This window comes from Muscardinus avellanarius (assembly GCF_963383645.1).
Source record: "Muscardinus avellanarius genome assembly, chromosome: 6".
Classification (NCBI taxonomy): Eukaryota; Metazoa; Chordata; class Mammalia; order Rodentia; family Gliridae; genus Muscardinus; species Muscardinus avellanarius.
This window is the reverse complement of record NC_137791.1, coordinates 98093786-98114880: the sequence shown is the minus strand read 5'-3', so window position 1 is coordinate 98114880 and position 21095 is coordinate 98093786. Positions and strand designations below refer to the sequence as shown.

At 38.7% G+C, this 21095-nt stretch overlaps 1 protein-coding gene across 2 annotated transcripts in view; it reads right to left on the bottom strand.

The window, feature by feature from the left end:
* FRYL (FRY like transcription coactivator) overlaps positions 1-21095 on the bottom strand; it is a gene marked incomplete at both ends in the record, with an annotated part of 144964 nt that overhangs the window by 99478 nt on the left and 24391 nt on the right. For both annotated transcript variants that reach the window (XM_080697003.1, XM_080697004.1), the window contains 8 exons: positions 1265-1372; positions 4640-4772; positions 5666-5837; positions 10398-10484; positions 11094-11202; positions 11917-12020; positions 18275-18376; positions 19248-19346. In XM_080697003.1, the coding sequence (XP_080553129.1) occupies positions 1265-1372; positions 4640-4772; positions 5666-5837; positions 10398-10484; positions 11094-11202; positions 11917-12020; positions 18275-18376; positions 19248-19346 (914 nt within the window). The remainder of the gene's footprint in view (positions 1-1264; positions 1373-4639; positions 4773-5665; positions 5838-10397; positions 10485-11093; positions 11203-11916; positions 12021-18274; positions 18377-19247; positions 19347-21095) is intronic.

The following is a 21095-nucleotide window of genomic DNA, read 5'->3' as shown; positions in this document are numbered from 1 at the left end:
GCAGTTTCCTCTAGGTGGGGGATGCAGAGCATCTATCTTATCACTATTCACAAAGACTAGATGGGAGAAGTAAGAGTGGATGAACAGTTGTTTGACTGCTCTCCTAAGGATGACGCTTATAAATAATTAACATTCTTAATTTCTAATGTTGATAAGAACTTTGTAACTCTGCAAGGTAATTAATGCAAAAATGAAGAGACGGAGCAGGAAAGGAAAGAAATTATCAAATAGTACAAAGCTTCAAAGTCGCCCCAGGGTCTCTCCAGGCAATCCTCATGGGAGAAAAAGACCATGATTCCATCTCTATAAAACAGCTTTTAACAGCTCAGAACAAGGTGGTATACAGCTGGGTAAAACACCAGCTATTTTCAAAAGAAGAGGGCAGGAAGGGTTGTGGGAGCAATCTATTCAATGTTGATTCATTGTGAATTTGAGTCTAGCTGGGAAGTGCCCAGCAAGCAGTAAATACCTTTCAATACAGACAAGTATCCTGGTTTCATTACAGTCACTATGCTTGATTTTCCATCCAGGGCAGAGGACAGCAAACTGGCTCAGAGGCTAAATCTGGCCAGAGAGTCCTGGAACAAAGCCAGGCCTGCTTACTCGTACATACCAACTTCGGCTGTTTCTATACCAGAGCAAAAGAGATGTTATCTGTGACGGAGACCATGTGACCTACAAGTCCTAAAATATTTAATATGTTCCTCTGCAGAAAATATTTTCTGACCCCTAATCTAGGCTCTCCCTGATGCCACTGATGAAGCAGTTTTTCTCAACAGGCTTACACTTAGAACTAGTTTGAGGAGTTAGCATTTGAGCTTGATTGTTAGGTCATATATTCACTCTATAGAGCCATATTATACCCAGTAGAGAAAAAAGAAATAAAAACTTGGCTACAGGTTCTTCCATAGGGGAAAAAAAAAAAAAACTGAAAATGAGATCTTGAAATGCTAAAGAAATGGTAGGAGTAAACACAATAATTCATTCCTAAAAGTGGGCATCAGCATACACTGATAACGTCTAGATAAAGGGATAGCTGTTATATAAACCCAAACAACTATGACCAGATGGCGGTAGAAATTTTCAACCACATTATAATGTGAGATCAATATGCATCAATAAAAGTATATTTTAAAAAAGGTAAATTGAAGAGCTAAAAATGTCTTTAGTATTACATGTACAGGGTTAATAACACAAGTGTATCACAAATGTAAAAGCAAAGCAAAGACAAAAATCAACAGGGCAGACAGTGATTCTTATTTACCTGGCTAACAATTCAATGAGGTCCGTTCTGCTCATACCATCGGGAATCAACCTTGGAATTGCAGCAATGCAAGTTCTAAACAAATCAATTTTAGGTTTTCTTTCCCCGCTGAAAAACATATCACAAATATTCTAATAAGTATATTACATATGCTTCACAGTTAAATCAAGTTTGCAAAAGTAATTACAAAATGGTATAATAAAAGGGTATACAAATTTTTTTTTACAAATTCATACAAATAAAAGTAGATAATAAACAAAAAAGAATTCAGAGGTAATTCAAGAGAGACAGCTGGACAGCAAAATTTTTTCTTAAATAGAAAACAAGCATAGCAACTTTATTATATATTAATTTTAATTTAATATTTTACAAATTAATAATTCCTCCAATTAAATATTTAACAATTTAGCCTTCTACAAACATTTAGTTAGTAAATGTTAATATTATAAGTAAGAGTATTGACATTATTAAATATCTAAATGTCAGTTATTATTTGGTGCCTATAAAAATTAGCCAAAAAACTTATTATTTAATATCTCATACTAACAAGGGTTTTAGGTTCAGGCATTTTCATAGATCTCTGTTGGTTTTGTTCTTGGCCTTTCGTGATACGCACATACAAACACACATATTTAACATTTATGTAATAAAATGTGCCCATTTTTTTTTTTAAATCCTGGTCCCTTCAGGGAAGAGATTTAATACAACTGAATAATTTGTTCCTTCCAACCCTCCCTTCCTTGGTTGTGCTAGGAATGGAACCCAGGTCCTTCTCTGCAGGTGCAAAAAAAAATCCCCAACACTTCTATTTACTTAGGGCCACTGGATAGTTTTTTTTTAAATGTCTAGCCCTTTAATATCTCAGCTTTTATTCTAGTATGCATTATGAAGTAAGGTTTTTAGTTCATTTATTTTATCCAAATTGTTTTCCAGTTGATCAAATAATTTTTATGAAGAAAAAAAGAGAAAGTGTTTTGGGAAAGTTACCACTGGCAGTGGACCCCTATCTTCTTTTGGAGCTTTTTTCTAGTTGGCCCATGGTTGGCATGGTCCCAAAAGGGGTGCATTTCAGTACGGTGACTTGGTTGACACCAGCCGCTAACAACATGGTTTGAATTTCAGCGACTACACATTCACTCTAAGGACACAGCCGAGCTAAGCCACCAGCATGCCATGGCGAAGGCTCCGAGGCCGACCAGCATCGTGACCGGCCACCAGCTCTCCGCGCTGCTGGGTAGCGCGTGCGTGGTGTCCAGCTCTCACACACACCCCGGATGTGGGAGCTGCTTGTCCTCCCGTGAGGGAACCATGTGCCATTTCACAAAAAATGGATAATGAAAAGAGAAAACTGGCCAATGAAGATGAAAATGAAGATGCTGCGTAGCGTTCTTAGTGTACTGTGCCCGGGCAGCCACTTTAAATAGAAGTTTAACTTTTCCATTCAAGCAGCAGGCTGCCACCTGGACGTAGTTTCCAGTTCTACACACTCTCGGCTCGCTGCCCACCAGTTACCCAGTGCAACAGATCCAGGTGTCCACCACCTTCCTACGGGACCACTGGATGCAACCTCGATGGCCCGCCCGCTGGTCCCCATGAGAACTGTGCGGGTGGCCGCAGTGACCGTCTCTCCAGCACGCTGCGGCCAACTAGAACTTGTAACTGCATGCTTAAACATGCCAATTAAACCTCCCTGCTGCGGGAGACCCGTGTGGCCAACACTCTGGACCCAACAGAGGCACTGGCCCACGTGGCCCATTTGCTCTCCACACACGCCCCGACCTTTGTGGGTGTGGCCTCTGGAAATGCTGTGTACCCCTCCCTAGGACCTGTATTAAAACCTGTATTTTGCCAGGCGTGGTGGCGCACGCTTATAATCCCCGCGCTTGGGAGGCTGAGACAGGAGGATCGTACAGGCTAGAAGCCAGCCTCAGCTACTCAGTGAGGCTCTCAGCAACTTAGTGAGACCCTGTTTCCAAATAAAGTATAAAATAGGTCTGGGACTATAACCCAGAGGTAGAAAGCCTCCGGGTTCCACTCCCAAGACCACCAAAATAAATAAATAAATAAATAAACAAACAAACAAACAAACAAATAAAACCTGTGCTTTCATCTTATACCTCTATCATTCTCTCCCCGCCTTCCCCCATTCCCTTGGTATTAGTGATTGAACCCAGGGGCATTCTATCTTTGAGTTGACCTTGCACCCTTTTTATTTTTTATTATGAAACAGGGTCTCATTAAGTTATGAAGGGCTCACTAATTGTTGAGCCTGGCCTTGAACCCATGATCCTTATTTCTCAGCCTCGCAAGTACTGGAATTGCAGGCTAGCACCACTGTATGTGGCTTAAAGAAATCACCTGAATTGTGTGTTTATTTGTTTGTGGTAATGGGGCTTGAACTCACAGATGCTCTACCACTGAACTACACCCCAGGCCCTTTTTATTTTTATAATAATTTTTTTACGGTGCTGAGGATGGAACCCAGAGGCATTCTACTTCCGGGCTACACTCCAAGCCCTATTTTTTATTCTTTATTTTGAAACAGGGTCTCACTGAGTTGCGGAGGGCCTCACTAAGTAGCTGAGGCTGGCTGTGAATGGCGATCCTCCTGTCTCAGCCTCCCAAATGCTGGGATTTAAAGCATGCACCACCACGCCCAGCTTATAATAATCATTTAAAAAAAATAATAGTAACCGAATATTTATTTACAAAGTTGAGAAACCAATACTTAACTTGGTATTCTAAGACCTGTAACTGAAATATGAATATACCTAAAAATCTTTATTGAGAATTTGTAGATGCTTTCTAGAAAACTAAAGAACTTACTGCCATTAAATATACTGTCCTAAGGAGGAAGTCCGCAACAATAAAGAAAAAAGATGCTGGGATGGCAAGTAATTACAAACTTTGGGGTGGAGTAGGATGAGATACCATCCTAAAATAAAACTACTTATATGTTATTTCCCCCTGTATCCTCTGGTTCCAGGAAATAAAAATATCAGAGTTCAGATTTTCTTTTCTTTGTTTATCAGTCTCCTGGAAGTAAGAGCAGTTGTTTGACTCAATAAACCAAGTATGATAAGACATATCTAGGATAAAGAGATTTATCTATCATTCATGGAATAAATATAAGGCCCTGTCATTGACAATGAATTCGAATGGTATCCAGGGTGACTTTTGCTATCTATACCAGTTTGATATCATGTTAAAAAATAAAACTGAGTGTTTGGAAAGGATCACTGTATTAAACACCATAGCAGATGGCAAGCTGGGAGAACTCGAGAAGAGGAAGAGAAAATGCAGGTAAGCAAGAATCAACCATCTGTACACTTTATGCAATGAAACAGCAATGAAGGTAAATCACTTTCTACATACGTAATCATATCTTCAGGCTCCTTGTTAGACATCTGCACACTAGTCATACACATTGGTCTCCCAACTTCTTTGTCCAAATGTCGCAGGATGCTATCTAATGCTTTTCTTACTTGAGGATAGTAAACTGACATTCCTGGAGGTGGAAAAAGACCTCAGGGTTACAAAATATCACAAGTTAAAAGAATTCTTAGTAGTTGGTTTTGGTCATGAAGCCTACACTCTTCACTTTTTACTTAGTCTAATTTATTTGTTTGTTTGTTTGTTTGTGGTGCTGGGGATCAAACCTAAAGCCTCACACATGCAAGTAAGCACTCTCCCACTGAGCACCATATTCAACCCTTTTAATTTCTATGCAGTTCTGGGGTAGAACCCAGGGGCATTCTACCTCCGAGCTATACCCCCAGCCTATTTCCTTTTCTTTATTTTGAACCAGGGTCTCACTAAGTTGTGGAAGGCCTAACTAAGTAGCTGAGGCTGTCTATGAACTTGTCCTCCTCCTGTCTCAGTCTCCCAAGTACTGGGATTATAAGCATGCACCACCACACCTGGCCTACTCAACATTTCTAAAAATTTTTTCTTGGAGACAACATCTCACTAAATTGCCCATGCTGGCCTCAAGCTTGTGATCCTCCTGCCTCAGCTTCCCAAGTACCTGGGATTATAGGCATGTGCCACTGCACTTGGCCTATCAATATTTATATGATGGTAGGTTATTAGTGTCACAAAAGAAGTTTCAACTGTGATATATTCTTAATTAAGTGGGGAAACTATGTAAAAATTATGCAGAGAACACTTATTAGTTTGAAGGACAAAATTTAGTATCCTTTGAAAGCCTAGATTAGCCAGAGATTCTTGACATGAAGAATTACAAATGTTATTTTAAAAAAATACTCATTGGATATTACTACCATATATACTGGAATGGCCATATTTATCAAATATATATGTTAGACTTGATCATAGACTTTTACAAAAGAATCTTAAACTGTATTCCAAAGCAATGTATTTATTTGAGTTGTCACTAACCTATGACTTTTGCCTCTTCATCTGTCAAGGTTTTATTCAGAAAAATTTTCTTTACACGAAGAGTATTTCCTGAGGGAAGAATAACTCCTGTCGTTGGCATCGGTGGTTCACCATCTTTCTGCTGCAAACTGTCCGCGATCACAAGGAAGACCCGGAGGCCTATGTTCATTCTCTTCAGAGGAAAGTAGAAAGTTTCAAAAGGAAGAAATCAGTGCCACACGTTGTTGCTGTGCATTTTAGAAACATGTCATCAAATAACACTGGAGGGGTGGGAGGAAGGAAGACAGAAGGAAAACTAACCTTTGGTGGGAGAGGGGGGGAGGGAGGGAGGGAGGATGTGTGTGTGTGTGTGTGTGTGTGTGTGTGTGTGTGTGTGTGTGTGTGTTGCTAGTGATTCAACCCTGGAGCATTCTACCTCTGAGCTCTATCCCAGACCCATTTTATTTTTTTATTTGGGAAGAGGGTCTCGGTTAGTTGCAGAGGGCACTGTAAAGTTGCTGAGGCCGTCCTCAATTGTCTCAGCCTCCCAAGTACTGGAATTGCAGGCATGGGTCACCATGCCCGGCTATGGCACAACATTTTTAATGATTGTAGACACTAGAGTTTGCTTTAATATCAAATTCCTAATATCACCCACCACTTCTGGAGTCTCCTATTCCCTAAGCCTATGTCAAGCTTCTTCCTTCCTTCCTCAACCATCCCCTTCCCACTCTAGGCAGATGACATTTCTTCTATTTTACAGAAAGAAAAAGTGTTGGACTTTCCTTAACTTCTACGAGCCACACCAGCCTGCTTAGAACTTCACCTCTTTTTCCTCCCCTTTGCTTATGCTGCAGTGTGGGAGGTGCGAGTCTTCCTAGTCAGTGGAATCCCTTCTGTTCTTGTATTTTCTGGAACATTCTACCATCAGTGGTCTATTCCTCGCATCTTCTTTAATCCTCCCCTTTTAACTGAACATGCTGTACTTGGTGTGTGTGTGTGTGTGTGTGTGTGTGTGTGTGTGTGTGTGTGATAATAGGAATTGAAACCAGGGGCATTTTACCTCTCAGCTACACTCCCAGCACTATTTTTTTTTTTTAATTTACTTTGATACAGGGGCTCACTATGTTGACAAGAGTCTTACTACTTGCTGAGGCTGCCCTTGAACCTATGATCCTCCTGTCTCAGGCTCCCAAGTACTAGGATTATAGGCATGCGCCACTATGCCTGGCTTGAACATGTTGTACTTCTAACTTAACCCAAATATGTTCATGGCGTAAACACTCCCCACAATGCTTCTCTATCGCAATTCTCACTCATCAATGACCATCCTGAGTGTGCTACGGAACCAACCAGTAGCTTGGGCACCTTCCAGCGTCCCTTCCCACCCAAAACCCTCCCTTCCTTCCTTTGCCACTGCTGTGCCACTCTGGGCCACGTCATCTCCAACTGCATTTCCAGCTCCTCCTAGGCTGCCTCCTTTTATCCCATCCCATGATTCCCTCTCCAAGAAAGCTCTGGGTTACACAACTTTGATTGCCACCCATCCCACACTGCTAACAAATTTTACAATCTGCCTCTCCTCTGAACTTAGAACCTCAGAGCTCTCTTGCATGTCAAAACGATGCCCCAGATTAGAATCATTCCAACCTAATACATGATCTTTTCCCAGACTTGACTGCACTGGATGCCCTGTTGCTCGCTGCAGGGCCGGCCTTCTCTCTACCTGTATCACTACCATCTCAGTCCAGGCTGTCACTGCCTCTGACCCACGCCAGTGGTCTCTAAAGCAGCTGCGTGTATCCCAGTGGGTGGACAAGGTAGCTCCCTGGAATACGGGAAGAATATAAAAACTTTTATCTGTGTGCTTTTGTTGTTGTTTGTGTGGTGCTAGGGGTGGACCCAGGGCCTCACGCAAGCGCTTTATCAATGAGCTAAATCCCAGCCCCTATGTATAAACCTCTCAAATTTAAATAAGATTAAGACTTGAAGCTTATATGGCAGAGCAAGGACCCCTCCTTCAACTGCGTATCAGATGGTAATGAAAGAAGTGGAAAGCTCCCCAATGCTTAGTATTAACTAAGCAGCTTTGCTAATTCTTTTTTCCCCCAGTATATTTCATTTTGCATGTATTTGCTTAAATGAGTTACTTGGCTGGGCATGGTGGCGCACGCTTGTAATCCCAGCATTCGGGAGGCTGAGACCGGAGGATCGTGGTTCGCGGACAGCCTCAGCTACTTAGTGAGGCCCTCTACAACTCAGTGAGACCTAGTTTCAAAATAAAGAATAAAAAATAGGACAGGAGGTGTGGCTCAGAGGTCGAGTGCCCCTGGGTTCCATCCCCAGACCCGCAAAAAAAAAAAAAAAGTTAACTGATCATTTTATCCAGTTTAACTAATATAGGTTTCCCAAACTTAGAAATATATAGGGATTAAAGGTAATTCTAATATATAGGCTTAAATGATTAACAACCAAAAAACCCCACCAGAATCAAAACTTTTTCTAGTCCTACGATGAGAACTTCAGTGAGGAAAAAAATTAATTTTAGAAATAGTGAACTCGCTGGGCATGGTGGCGCACACTTGTAATCCCCATGTTTGGGAGGCGGAGACACAAGGATCACGCAGGTTTGAAGCCAGTCATGCTGGCTTAAGAGACCCTGTTTCCAAATAAAAATATTAAAAAATAGGTCTGGGAGTGTAGCCCGGAAGTAGAAGGGTTTCCAGTAACCCCAGGACAACCAAAAAAAAAAAAAAAAAGAAAAGAAAAAAAAAAGAAAGAAAGAAAAGAAAAGAAATAGTAAACTCTCTCTCTCAGTGGAGAGAATATTGTTGAAACTCATGTTCAAGCTGGGTGTGGTGACACATGCTTGTAATCCCAGCATCTGGGATGCTAAGACCAGAGGATCACAGTTCATGGAAAGCCTCAGCTACTTAGTGAGGCCCTATGCAACTTGGTGAGACCCTATTTCAAAATAAAGAATAAAAAAAAAAAAAAAACAGGGCAGGGGCGTCGCTCAGAGGTTGACTCCCCCTGGATTCCAGCCCCAGACCTGCAACCCCCTCCCTAAAAACTGATGTTCAAGAAAATGTCTTCTGTTTACTAGTCTTTGTTGCTGGGAACTATGTTACATATCTATCTATAAAAACACTCAGGTTGACCCATTTAAAAATCTGTAATAACTAGTAGGTTATCTTAAAAAAACTGTACAGGTAAAAACACTTTGACAATTTTCAAACCCAACTGTTAACCATGTATACATATATCTTCAGATTTAATTGTGAGAAGCACCAGTATAGTAATTTAAAATAATAAGAACAAAGATAACATCTATTTTGCCTTTCTATATTCTCAAAAGTCATTAGCCGGATGTCATGGCTCACACTACAATCCCAGTACTTGGGCAGCTGAGAGAGGAAGATCGCAAGTTCAAGGACAGCCTCAACAAGTAGTGAGACTCTCAGAAACCTATTTCCAAATAAGAGAAAAAATTGGGCTGGGGGTATAGTTTGAGGTAGAATGCCTCTGGGATCCTCAGTACCACTACCAAAACAAACAAACAAAAAAAGTCAGTAGCTTAAGACAGGTAATTACGTTATAAAATATTCTGAAACAATCTGAAAGTGTGTGTGTGTGTGTGTGTGTGTGTGTGTGTGTGTGTGAGAGAGAGAGAGAGAGAGAGAGAGAGAGAGAGAGAGAGAGAGAGACTGGGATGAAACCCAGGGGCTTTTTACCTCCAGGCTACACCCCCAGACCTATTTTATATTTTATTTGGAAACGGTCTCACTAAGTTGCTGAGAGCCTCACTAAATAGTTGAGGCTGGCTTCGAACCTGTGCGATCCTCCTGTCTCAGCCTCCCAAGTTCTGGGATTACAAGCGTGCGCCACCACGTCCAATTTACAATCTAAAAATTTAATATCTTAAGTATCAAGTGGACATAAGTAGAATATAACACTTGTTCTATTTTTTAATTATAAGTTCCATGTGAAGAAAAGGAATTTTTGTCTTTCTCCAGGAGAAACACTGGAAAGAATGCCTGATATATTTTAGGTACTCAATAAATGTTGGATGAATAATATATATTAAAAAACACCTTGAAGCCAGGCGTGGTGGCGCATGCTTGTAATACCCGCGCTTGGGAGGCAGAGACGGGAGGATCGCGCAGATTCGAAGCCAGCTGCTCTGGCTTAAGAGACCCTGTTTCCAAAAAAAAAAAGTATAAAATAGGTCTGGGAGTGTAGCCCGGAGGTAGAAGGGCTTCCAGGAACCCCAGTACCACCAAAAAACAACAACAACAAACAAACAAACAAACAAAAAACCACCTTGAATATAAATCATTGACATAAAGATACTTAAGGTCCTGTCACAACGTCTAAAAGTCAGTTGAACTGGCTAACATGGAAAATTTCCTCTCTTTGATATTTTTTTTTTACTATATTTAATATGATAGACCATTCAGTCAGTGATCAGATAGGCAAAATAACTTGTCCAGGCTCAGATTTGCAGTTAGAAGTAAAGTTCATATTTAAACCTAAGAGCTTTGATTCCCAAAGTTTTTCTCAAAGAAAATAAGCAAATAGTACCCATAGCCTATTACTCCTACATATTATTAATGTGGAGGGGGGAGGGCAATACTGGAAATTGCAAGGAGGAGCATTGTACCTCTGAGTTAGTTTTTAGCTCTTTTTAATTTTAATTTTTGAAACAGAATCTCACTGTTATCTTTATTTTTTATTTTATTTTATTTTTTACCTCTGGGTTAATGGTGAAAGTTTTAGTAGATTTTCCAACACTAAGAAGATCAAATATTATTTCTTTCATTGCAAAATCCAAACGTTCCTATAAAAAACCAAATCAATTAATAAGTCCTTATAACTTACTAGTATATATTATCATCTAAGAATAAGGCAAAAAAGCAGATTTGTGTCCTTAAGCCATTAATCTAAATGAACAGAAAAAAAACCACATATAAATTAAGGTTAAAACATATATATATATTCTCGTCTCAATCTTCCAAGTACTAGGACTATAAGCATGTACCATCATACCTGGCAACCAGTTACAGTGGATTCTCTAGCTGTACCTAAGAGCCTATATTAACACAAAATATAAAAACAATTTCATAATAAATCTTGAGGTACATGGAAATAATTAGTAAACAGACTAACTGTAGGATTTTTGGAGACTTTCTTTACTTTTCTTAAATAAAGTGTTTCTACCTGTGTATCTCCCGTTTCTTCTCAAGTGTGTGGACTAATAATTTAAATTTATTTCATCACAAAAAAAATCATGAGTATCCTTTATTTTTTGCATGTTTAAGCACTTTCCCTTTTCCACAATTAATATTCATCAATGCTTTGCTAACATGTTTTAGATGTGTAAAAGTTTTAAGATTCCAACTTATTAAGTCATATTACTTTTATGGCTGACTTAAGGAATATTACTCACCTGAGCAATGAACTGAATAATCTTTACAAATATATTGAGGGGAGTGTCACGAGGAACCACACTTCGAGAGCCTTTTGGAAAAAGTGCTGATACTATGCTCATAAGACGACTATGGGAAGAAAAGTTTGTTTATAATGAGATCACAACCTTATAGCACATTAGCCAAGAAGTCTTCACATTCTTTATGTCAAGAGAATTCATATTTTTATCCAGTATACATATATGTATTGTGGGTGAGATGATTCTGGGGACTGGCCCCAGGGGCACTCCAGCTCAGAGCTACACCCCCAGCCCTTTTGGAACAGGGTCTAGATGGCTGAGGTCGAGATGGCTGAGGCCACTCTGCGAACTTCTAGATTCAGCTTCTCAAATACTGGTATTACAGGTGAGTACTACCACACATGACCCCAAAAGCTAACATTTCAACGGTGCAATTTCTTTTTAACAAGATTTTATTACTTGATTTCTTTTGGAGGCAGGGATTAAACGCAAGGCCTTCAACCCTCTGAGCAAATGTTCTACCACTGGGCTACCTCCCCCAATCCCAAGGTTTTATTTTAAATGCACTTTAAAACAAGGCACTAAAGCTGGGCGTGGTGGTGCACGCTTGTAATCCCTGCGCTTGGGAGGCAGAGACAGGAGGATTGCGCAGGTTTGAAGCCAGGCACGCTGCCTTAAGAGACCCTGTTTCCAAATAAAAAAGTATAAAAATAGGTCTGGGAGTGTAGCCCGGAGGTAGAAGGGTTTCCAGGAACCCCAGTACCACCAAAACAAAACAAAACAAAACCAACAACAAAATAAATAAATTAAGGCACTCACTCACCTTTGAGTTACAGTGTTGCTTTCACATTTTATTCTAATTACATAAACCCACAACAATCTATACAAAGATTCCAGTGCAACTCGAGACATTTTAGGATCTTTATTCTGTTTGAAAACAAAAGAGGATAATGCACTTATTTAAGTGCTTGCAATAATTTAAGATCAAATATATTCTGTCAACAACTAAAAGTCTCAACTCCCTTTTTAAGAATTTAATCTAAAAGAGGTTTAGCTGTAGGTTCACATTTACTTGTGTTAGGTACAGATACCTCAAAAGTATTCATGAATATGACAATTTTTAGTCTTTCCTTATAGTCTCAAAAGAGTAAAATGTCAGAATTCTATTAATATTTCTAAACACTCCAAAATTATATACACATCAAATTACTTGACAAATGGTTCCCACTATAATATTGACACAATGACAGAAGGCTGACTCATCTTTAGAGTAAGTCATTTGCAGCCCTTAGACAGTTAACACTTAAAACAGAGTGTAATACTCATTTGCATATATGTAACAGTACACATTTTTATTGAGTGCATATTCTTACAAGAGAGAAATGTGGACCAAGGAGTTAAGAGAATGGTTCTATAATCAGAAATACATGGAATCAAATCCAAGCCCCATCCCTGGGCACTGTCATATCATCCTGTATCACAATTTATTCCAGTCTAAAATGGAAAAAATATGATACCTACCTCACAGATCAACAAAGTTAAAATCTATACAGCACTTAGAATAGTGCCTGGTACCTGTTAAATATTCACTAAATAGCAGGTGTTACACCTCTAATTTTTATTTGAAATCAGAACAGTAAAATTTATTATTATTATTAATAGTAGTAGTAGTATTCAGGAAATTATCCCATTTTAATTACACTACTTGACCAGTGAACTTTTTCTTCATTCTACCTTGTATAAAAAGCTGAACTTTTCAGAGCCAGAGTTAACTATGAGAATTGCAAATTTTGAAAATGTAGCTAATAATCTCCTTCATTAAAAGAAACTAAACACTTGTCGACTGGTTGCAAAATGCATTCACTGCTATAAACTTGCATTTTTAAAATGAGAGTACTTATTCTTACACAATTATCTTATATATGTATCTAAAGAGCTCATAAAAATATCTGAAATTATTTTGGGCCATTCTGCTTTCTTAGATAGAGAATAATGAACATCACTATATATGATTCAAACAACACAAAAAGATAACTGAGGATGCTTGTATAAAAGATCTAGGCACTAGAAAATATAATTACTTGCAAAACTGTATCCATCTGAAGATTTTATATAATTAGTAATGGGAAATCAGTTATTCTGCCTGTTAGTCTCAACATAAATTTCTCTCCATTGCCAGATCCATAAAGACCCCAGATTTAAACTACACGCCTCAAATAGCTTTCTATTTGTTCCTATTTTAACTAAAGTAACATATAATGTATGTCTCTTAATTTAATAACCAAGCCTTCTGTAGTATCGACTTTAATAAAGCATAACTTTTTTTCCTATCATTTACGTTCCAGAAAATAAATATCAGCATAGAAGCTTGGTGAGGAGATATGAAGGTAGGAAGGATGAGTAGGCAGAGCACAGACGACTTCTAGGGCAGTAAAAACACTCTTTCATACTGTAACAATGGATACACATCCTTAATTATTTGTCCAAGCCCATAGAATGAACAATGCCAAGAGTAAAACCTAATATAAACTGTGGACTCGGGATGATACTGTGCGTCGGAGCAGGGTCACCAGTGGTAACAACCGTTCTACTCTGGTGGGGAATGCTGACAATGGGGGAGGCTTTGCAGGTGTGTGGACAGGGCATGTATGGGAAGTCTTTGAAAACTACTCTCATTCTTACTTACGAATCTAAAACTGCTGTATAAAATCTAAAAATTCACATTATTCTTTTGAAATATCAATGAAAATTACACATTAATGATATTTCAGCTGGGGGTGGTGGTGCACACTTGTAATCTCAGTACTTGGGAGGCTGAGACAGGAGGATCACAGGTTTGCAGTTACCCTCAGCTACTTCATGGGCCTCCCACAACTCACTCCTGAGTTCAACTCAACCTGTTTCAAAATTAAAAATTAAAAAAAAAAAAAAAACCCCACAGGGCTGGGGTGTAGCCCAGAGGTAGAATGCCCCAAGGTTCCGCCCCTAGTAACAAAAAAGAAAAAAAAAAAAGAATTAAAGCCAGGTGTGGTAGCTCATACAAGTTATTCCAGCACATAGGAGGTTGAGACAGGAGGATCACTGGATTGATGCCAGAGGCCAATGCACCAGTAACTGAGTAAGGTCCTATTTAAAAAAAAAAAAAAAAAGACTAAGGACTAGATGTAGTTCAGTAATAGAATGCCAGAGTTCAAATCCCGGTACAAAAAAAAAAAAAAAAAAAAAAAAAAAACCCACTATATTCCACGTAAAAATTATTCTCATATAAATGATTATATATAAAAGTATCTGGATTACTTTTAGGTTATGAGCTATCTGGCATAAAAACAACAACCAGGTTTTCAAGCTTTTCAAGATGGACTGCTATGTTTATAAAGCTAACTTTGGCACAGTATGAAAACAAAACAACAAGATGAAAAGCAATTTAAAAAGTTAATGACTAATGATTCTTTCAGTTGCTACAATGCAGCTATATATGTTCTAATAATAAAAAGTAAACTAAACTGAGTACAGTGGCACATGCCTGTAACCCCATTTGAGACAGGAGCATCGCAGGTGTGTTGACAGCCTCTGCAATGTAGCAAGAGACACTCTGCAACCTAGCAAGACTGTTTAAATCAGTGCTGTGTGCATGTCTGTACACACAAGTTTTTTTTTACCCAATATGATGTATGAATATAATGCACCAATAAAAATTAAAAAAAAAGAAAGGGCAGGGGGGTGTAGCTCAGAGGCAGAATGCCTTTGAGTTTAATCTCCAGTGCCACAAAAAAGGTAAGAAACGAACATATAAATAAAAAAACAAAAACAAACAAAAAATCCTAAATTGATCTGAATCTTAAAGACACATAACTCCCTAGTGACAACACTGGTCTAATTTAAATAATCAGACTATTACATACATAAGTCTAAGGTCATGAATGTACAACAAAGTTCGACATATCAGTTAAATATAATCTTTGCAGCAATCATTTTAACATGTTTCTTCCCTTTTCTCTCCTGTGAACTTAAAAAAATAACTTATTAAAAACCTTTAAAACAAGAGAATAAAAGTTTACAAAACTCCATCAAAATCCCATTCAAAATCTAAGCTGTCTCTTTAATTCCACTGAAAACTGTGTGTTTTTGTTTAACATTTTCACTTACAACAGCTAGACACTATAAACAATATTTAAAAATGGTTCGTGGTGTTGAAAAATCCTCATTCCCCATCCCTTCTATCTCTGCAATCCGTCCTCTGGGATCACATGAATACTACACCTGGTGAAGAAAGCTTCTGCAGTGGGCCACTCTGACAACACGGAAGCAGGTCTGAACAAATTTACTAGACGAGCAATGCAACATGGGTAAAGGAAAACAACAAATGCCATGCTTAAAGGAAACGAAGCAATACTTGACTTTGGAACGTCAATACGACTCACCTGGAGGGTTTCTATTTGTTTTCTGATACTGTTGTTAGATGGCATCTAAATAAAGCAATGTGAGACAGCAAACGTAAACATGAGATGCAGCACATGCATGTTAGATGAAAATAAGCACAAAACAAGACAGCTCTTCACCAAGGCCTCTATTTAGGAGAAATCTGACATTTCCAAGACAGTGGCCAGAAACATGAAGGACAAAACAACCCCGCAAGTTGGGCAACATGGGACACACCTCCTACGCTTGAACTGAGAGAAAACAGTTAAAAAAAAGTCAAAATTTTAACTACCTAGGTTTTCCTCTTCAAACTCTACCTGTGAATTCAAACGACTTAAAAATTTTAAAAGAAAATTAAAATAGATGATGGCGGGAAATCCCCAAATTATTTTTATATGATGGCAAATAAAATGACGCTTTCTTACACGATACTTATGGGCATACAAGAATATTGCCATTTTTTGTGGTCACCAACCTAAAAAGCTGGCATAGTCATTAAGAAAAACTAAAGTATCTTAACGTGCTTTAATAATACATACATATATACATATATATATATATGTATATATATATTCCTATAACTCTAGAGAATAGAATTATAGGAAAAACATTTGCTTATATCCCTTATTGTGGTGGACCAGAAAGAGGAAGTGGTAAAACTGGTCGAATCTGGATGCAAAGCCCTACAACTTAACAGCTTCTTAAACATGGGTCACGTATCTCCCTTCAACCTTAGGTACAGTGACAATGAAAGGAGATAATAAATTGCGTGCATCCACTAAATATTAAAAATCAATCCTAAGGAATACAATAAGTAAAACTGTTTTATGTGCTTTTTTTTTTTTTTTTTTTTTTTTTTGGTGGTACTGGGGTTCCTGGAAGCCCTTCTACCTCCAGGCTACACTCCCAGACCTATTTTATATTTGGAAACAGGGTCTCTTAAACCAGCAAGGCTGGCTCCGAACCAGCACGATCCTCCTGTCTCCGCCTCCCAAGCGCGGGGATTATAAGCGTGCGCCACCACGCCCGGCTATGTACTTTTTTTAAATCAAGGAATTACTTGAATCCAGTCAAGTAAAATCAATTTAGGTTAGGCCTTTATCTTGCATCATTTTTTCCAATACATAAAAATTATAATTGTTCCAACAGAAAACTAGCATGATTTTTCTTTGAATGCTTAAAACTCCTTACCTCAACTAGGCAGAACAGCCACATTATCTAAAACTTAATAGACTGAAGCCAAGTCATAAAATTTCTGCTGAATAGAGCCTTAATGTAAGTTAAGGGTTAATGGCCAAGACAATTATATTCCAACTACTCATGCTGAGTGGCTCTTATCTCCTTTAGCCTGGCAGATTGATACCGCCATTAATGAAAATGGACAATATGCCAGAAATATTTAACAGGAGGTAAGGGTTCAAAGGAAACAGAGCATTTTAAATGAAAGCCTTAAGACAAAAAAAGTTAGGGTGCTGCGAAAGTATTGCAAATATGTTAGGTGGAAACATATATGTTTATATTAAAAAAATTCAACAAGCAGCAGAAAGGTATGAATTTTCATGAAACCAAGCAACCTTCCAGAAACATTTAAATGCATGTCTTAAAAATATTTTACTGAAAGTATGAAAAATAACACTACCCAAAAATGATCTCGTTGTTCCCTTTCAGCACCTATGCCTGTTATGAATTATTCAAAAAGGGGCCACAGCAAGTAGAATATAATAAATTAATTTCTTTGTCCTGGTAGCAAGCTATAGACTTGAAATCAGTTGATTTGGTTCTGAAAGTTTTCATAAATAAAGCAACGAAGTTATAACAAATTTCATGTAAATATGAATAACAGCAATGCATAGCTATGAGGAAAATGGACGAAACTGTTTTTCAAAGACATATATTCCATTATTCACCTCACCAAGAAATCAAACCATTTTGAAAATGATACCTAAAATCATAAAAAAAGATGCAGGATTACATCTAGTGGGGTTAATAGACCGGTCCTATTTCTCCCAGTACCAGAGGGAACTGTGTGGCTAAGGAAATGCCACGTCTGTACTGTTGCTCTTAAGCAAATATTCCAAGTCTCGTTTAACTATACATTGAAGGAGTTTCCACACTGGGCATCCCTGTAACATGCAGATGAAGAATGTGCCCATCTTTGTGTCAGACATCACTTGTGTTCTATAGCGGAGCATCCTGAGAAAAGAACAGTCCTCCCATCGCTCATACTACTGTTTGAGTACTAAGAAAGACTGAGCATAGATGTGCCGGACACTATTAGTATCAAATGTCCCTTCCTTCACCTCATAGTTCTTTCGGGAGCTTTGACATCTGTGTAGATCCAGCAGCACACTTTCATGTGTGGCTGGGCATATGCAATTCAATGTGCTTCTGTTGCTATTTTATTACCAAAGCTTTTTTTATGTTACTTAGATGTGAGCCAACATTACTGAATTTTCTCAAAACAAAGACAAACATACGGAGACTTTCATGAGATAAAGTAGTGTTTTAATTTATTAACACAAATTCCTAGATCTAAGAATAAAATCAATCATAATGGAGATTATATAAATTTGCAATCAAAAGTTAATTCATTTCTATACACAATTCCCTATAGAATAAATAAAGTACATATAAGAAAAAGGATTTGAAAAAGTATTATTGAAATGGACCAAGAATAATGAAAGGTTTGTCATATACGGTTTGATATATATGTATAAGTGAATGTCACAAAATTCACGGTCAGTAATGTAATTATATCTTACCTTTAAATGTGACAAACAGTTTTGTAGGAAAATATGCCAGTTATTTAAAAAAAACTGTTTCTGACTGACACATAAAAGGCAGGTAATTAGTGGATACAAAGCCTATGGGAGATAGGGAAAGGAGAGAATTAGCATTTCTCTTGGAAAAACACTGGATTTGTGAATATTTTTTCATTTATTCTCATAAGCAAACAAGAAAATTAAAAATACTTTATGCCATCTTTCTATTTGTAATAAAAAATATAATCTCACAGAATAATCTAACAAAGAACCATTTGTACCCTTGGCCCTTTTTAATTTATTTTATTTATCTGTTGGTGGTACTGAGGATTTATTCCTGGCAAGTTCTACCTCTGAGCTAAACCCCCAGCCCTTTTTATTTTTCTGTTTTGAAACAGGGTGTCGCCAAGTTGCTGAGACTGGCGTGGAACTTTGGGATTCTGAGCCTGCCAAGTACTGGAATTACAGGTGCCACACCATCACGCCTGGCTATATAATGTTTTTTGTTTGTTTGTTTGTTTGTTTTGTTTTGTTTTTGTGGTACTAGGGATGGAACCCAGGGGCAATCTACCTCCAAGCTACACACCCAGTCCTATTTTTTTATTCTTTATTTTGAAACAGTTGCCAAGGGCCTCACTAAATAGCTGAGGCTGTCCCCAAACCGCAATCCTCCCGTCTCGGCCTCCCAAATGCTGGGATTACAAGCGTGCGCCACCACGCCCGGCAATAATACAAAATTTAAAAGACCTGTCAAGACAGTTAAATACCTAAAAGGAGGTGTGAGTAAAATATCTGATGCAGATCATATAATAATAAAATTAAATTAAAAACAGGAGATTTTATAAAATATGTATGTAAAATTGGTCTTTGTATTGCTCTTCAGAGATTTTACAATTCTATCTCCATTCAATTCATAAATAAATCATTAAAACTCCCAAGTAAACATGCAAAGGTTTGAAACATGTCTCAGTACCAATGAATGCTTCTTCCTGGAGCTCAGTTCAAAAGTAGTCTGATAAAGCATCTCCACGAAATTTTTCAAACAGGGGACATTGACTTCATTTTTAACAGCCTAAGTAAAGAGGTCGTGCAGACAGAAAGAAAATGGTTACAAACATTAAACTACACACGGATTACAAGAACTTTCTGCAAGGTTTGGTATTAGCTAATAATTCACCAAGAGTCTCAACGAAGTATTATAACAGGCCAGATGACAGGGTGTTAAGTAAATAAGATAAACTTGGTCCCTGCCCTGTGTGAGTGAACAGGTGGAAAAGGGAGGCAAGACACAGGTGGTGAGCCCAGTCTAACAGTGCTGGAGGCGCCTGCTGTGGGCTCCTGGAGCACTTGAAGGGCCCCTCTGGGCAAAATCCACAAGGAAGTAGCATCTAAGCTAAACCCAGCAGGTCTTATCTACACATCGCACCAGCTTCCTACAGAACCGACCCCAGCCTTATCTAGCATTGCTGTGCCCTGCACACCAAGGCCAGCCACCCCAGTCTCGCTGGCCCGAGAACCCGGAGAAATGTGGGCTCGCCTCAGGATGCCCCATTTGTTTCTTCGGTCTGAGATGCTCTTCTGTTTGATGTAGTAAGCTTTTCTTCCTCGTTCCTTTAGGTTTTACTCAATTGGTCACCATCTCCTTCAAGGTGGTAGTCTTTCCTAACCACACTAAAAGTATACCTCTTCTACCCCCTTGGGCCATCATTATCCCTGCTCTCCCACCCAGTTTACCTTTCTTCATCGTACTTGCCATAAACACACTACAGATTCTACCTCCTAGTTTGCTTTGTTTTCCATATGAGTGGTAAACTCTGCAATGGCAGAATGACCTGCCCATCTTGTTCTGTCATATTCCCTACACATAGAAGAGGGCCAGAAACAGAGAAAGCACTCCATGCCTACAATGAATAAATAAACAGGCCAGCCAGGTGGAGGGGAAGGAGGTTACCAGAGAGGTCAACTGATCCAGGCAGAGGGAACTGCTGGTGCAGAGTTCTGGGGTTATGAATTGACTGAGATCCCCACAAAGTCCCTGTGTGAATGCCTAACACCCCCGACCACAGAATGTGACCTCGAGTGGAAAAAGGTCATCCAGATCTGATTAAATTGGGGTGAGGGGGCCCTAATCCAACACGACTATGGTGTTCTTTAAAAAGGGGGACACAGAGACACTGATGTGCACACATGGAGAGGCATATGAAACAAAGGCAGAGTTAGGGGTGCTGCCTCTGCATGCCAAGGAATGCCAAAGACTTTCAGTAAACCACACCAAGCTAGGCAAGAGGCATGGAACAAATTCTTCCCCAGCCCTCAGAAGGCACGAAGCTGCCAGCATGCTCTCCTATCTCAGACTTCTCCATCACTACGGAACAGTTGTTGGGTGGCTTTGTTATTGAGCTACCCAGTTTGTAGTGTGTAATTATAGCCCCAGCAAACTGATAAACCTGGACACATAAACAAACATGGCATAAAAGAATCAGGCAACACAGTGGAAATGGACCACTGTCAAGAGTTTTCTTACAACAATCTGCTCCTTTGGTGAACTGCTTTACAAACCAAAACCTAACCTCACTTAGATACCTGGCAAAAAATAATTCTCAAAGGGTAAAGTGCAAATGACAATTTGGGATAGATAAGTGACAATTTAAACTGTTTCTAAGGAAAGTACATTTGCTAATTGTGGAGAATTGACCTAGCTTTATACACACTAGCCTGTTTCTATTTAATAAATTGAGCCTATTTTACCTGGCTAAAAACTGGGAGGGGAGGGAGAGGGGATTGACTCAAACCACTTGCAAACTTTGAATCATGATTTCTG